This window comes from Physeter macrocephalus, chromosome 11 (genome assembly GCF_002837175.3).
Source record: "Physeter macrocephalus isolate SW-GA chromosome 11, ASM283717v5, whole genome shotgun sequence".
NCBI classification, from domain to species: domain Eukaryota; kingdom Metazoa; phylum Chordata; class Mammalia; order Artiodactyla; family Physeteridae; genus Physeter; species Physeter macrocephalus.
Window position 1 is genome coordinate 131452627 of NC_041224.1, and position 2991 is coordinate 131455617.

Sequence of the window (2991 nt, forward strand, 5' to 3'; positions counted from 1 at the left end):
AAGCCCCAGGCAGGACCTTCAGTTAGTCAAGCCTAGTTCACATGGCTGTATCCAATGGACCATGAGTATGGAGGGGTATTTGCTCCCTTTAGTTACTGAAGTGGGACATGCAGCTGGCTCCCACCAAGATTCAACAATATGGGATTCCCCAAAACAGGAAGGGAGCTTGGATGTGAAGCAGAAAAAAACAAAACAGAAGTCTACTACTGTGTTAAATTGCCTGGAAGAGAACTTACCCAAGATTCCTGACCCATCAAGGAAGAGAAAGAAGAATGACTGTGAGATCTGGAAAACCAAGATCAAAATCCATGTCACAAGGGTTGATGGAAGAGTCACAGAAAAAGAGAAAGAAACTAGAAGCTGGCCATTAAGTAGGAACTATCAGTGTAGTGAACAAAGAAATTCAGCCTAGAAGGCAGTGGAAATAGGGAGCACAGGGCTCTCCCAGAGTCAGAGAAAAGGAGCCTAGTCTAGACCAGTGATTCTCAAATATGCTGGTCTTGGGACTCCTTCACAATCTTAAAGATTACTGCAACTTCAAAGATCCTTTGTTTATGTGGAGTTTCATGTGGGTGTTTATATGGATATCACTGGATGCTTGCCTTACTGAAAATTAAACCAATAAATTTCAAGCACTAGACTGTCATTTTAAAATAATTAAAATAAATACATTATACGTTAACATAAATGACATATTTTCATAAAAACAACGATTTTCTTCCAAAAAAATGTAATGGGAAGAGTGGTACCGCTTTATCTCTTTGTGACTCTGGCTTATTAGAATTCTAATCTCTAATAAAAAATGATAGAAATGAATTTATTTACAAAACACAGACTCGCAGACTTCAAAAACAAACTTATGGTTACCAAAGGTGAATGGTGGGGGGGATAAATTAGGAGTTTGGGATTAACATATACACACTGCTATAACTAAAATGGATAATCAACAAGGACCTACTGTACAGCACAGGGAACTCTGCTCAATATTCTGTGATAACTTATATGGGAAAAGAATCTGAAAAAGAATGGATACATGTATATGTATAACTGAATCACTACGCTGTACACCTGAAACTAACACAACGTTGTAAATCAACTATACTCCAATATAAAATAAAGATTAAATTTAGAAAATAGAAGTCTCCATGGGGCCCAGGGACTGGCCAGGCCGTGGCAGGCACTGTTTCTCTTTGTTTCCTTCCCTCCGAGGCCGGCGTGCTGGCGGTGAGGGGCAGCGGTGGCGGCAGCCCCAGGATATGGAAAAGCAGAACCACCCAAAGGAGTGATGACCAGCGATTACATGAGAAGTCTGGATGTCAGTTCTAATGCCTTGGGACATGCAGTTGGGGACTCCACACCAGCTCCTGGGATCAGACTCTCATCCACTTAATACCTCTGTTTGCCTGAACTACTAGAGCCAGTCCTAGCTAACCACAAATGGCTACCCAAAGGAAACACTTGGTAAAAGATTTCAATCCTTACATCATCTGCTGTATCTATAATGGGTATCTGATCAAGCCAACTACAGTGAAGGAATGCCTCCACACCTTCTGTAAGACCTGTATCGTCCAGCACTTTGAAGATAGCAATGGTTGTCCAAGGTACGGCAACCAGGTTCATGAGACAAACCCATTAGAAAGGTTGAGCTTGGATAATACATTACAGGAAATTATGTTTAAGTTGGTCCCTGGACTACAAGAACTTGAGCGTAAATTTTGGAAGAAAAACAAGCCTCAAGAAAATGGACAAGATGATACTTCAAAAGTTGACAAACCTAAAGTAGATGAAGGTGATGAAAATCAAGATGATAAAGACTATCACAGTGCTTCCCTAGTGGCGCAGTGGTTAAGAATCCGCCTGCCAATGCAGGGGACACAGGTTCGAGCCCTGGTCCAGGAAGATCCCCCATGACATGTAGCAACTAAGCCCGTGGGCCACAACTACTGAAGCCCATGTGCCACAAATTCTGAAGCCCATGTACCTAGAGCCTGTGCTCCGCAACGAGAAGCCACTGCAGTGAGAAGCCCACACGCCTGAACCTTCGAAGAGTAGCCCCTGCTCGCCGCAACTAGAGAAAGCCTGCACGAAGCAACGAAGACCCAACGCAGCCAAAAATAATAAATTAAATAAATTAAAAAAAAAAAAACCTATCACAGAATTGACCCACAAATTGCTATATGTCTAGATCGTTTATGAAATAATGGACAATGCAGTAAAGCGTTTAATGAAGGAATTCATTCAGTTTTCTACAAGTGTAACTGTGGGAACTATTAAAAAATTTCTAAGTTTAAAACTAAAACTTCCAAGTTCTTATGAGCTGGATGTGCTGTGCAATGGTGAAATTATGGGGAAGGATCATACTGTGGAGTTCATCGACATGACAAGATGGCGACTAACAGGCGAAAACTTTCGGTGTCTGAACTGCTCAGCTTCACAAGTCTGCCCTCAGGATGGCCCTTTGTATCAGTCATACCCCATGGTATTGCAGTATCGACCAAGAATTGATTTCGGTTAGACCAAGGGGCCTAGATCCCACTGAATGAATCCTGCACTATGTGTTTACTCATCAACAGATCACACAGTGAACGGTGTGTGGACTAGAGGGACACAACCAGATTTTCAGCATGCAAATAAGGCTATTGTCTGTCTCTAAATTGTCAGCTGCATTTATGTTGTTTCTATTAAGAGCAAACCAAGTGCCATTCTGCTACTGAACCATCTGCATAAGTTATCTGTGCTGTCTCACAGTGTACAAGTCACGGTTGAAATCAGTTAGACATGCGGCCATGATTCAGCCTTCTAAATATTTTGTTTGCCTGTTCTATTGTTTGATTACACTAGTAACATGCCTCAATCTTTGTGGTGTTGCAGTTTTCACATACTTACTATTTGATTAATGCTTGTTTAAATAGAGTACTGTACAAGGAACTAATAATTATTATATCTTGAAATTATTTTGTATGGGAAATATATTTAGAAAAGTGGTCCTTG

General features: G+C 41.1%; 1 protein-coding gene across 1 annotated transcript; it reads left to right on the forward strand.

Annotated features, from left to right (window-relative positions):
- Positions 1–1437: 1437 nt before the first annotated feature.
- LOC102991464 (polycomb group RING finger protein 5-like) lies at positions 1438–2541 on the forward strand. Its single transcript, XM_024118457.1, is given in 3 exon segments — positions 1438–1841; positions 2157–2201; positions 2203–2541. Coding segments are annotated over 3 exon segments (762 nt in total). The 3' UTR covers positions 2516–2541.
- The last annotated feature ends 450 nt before the right edge of the window (positions 2542–2991 follow it).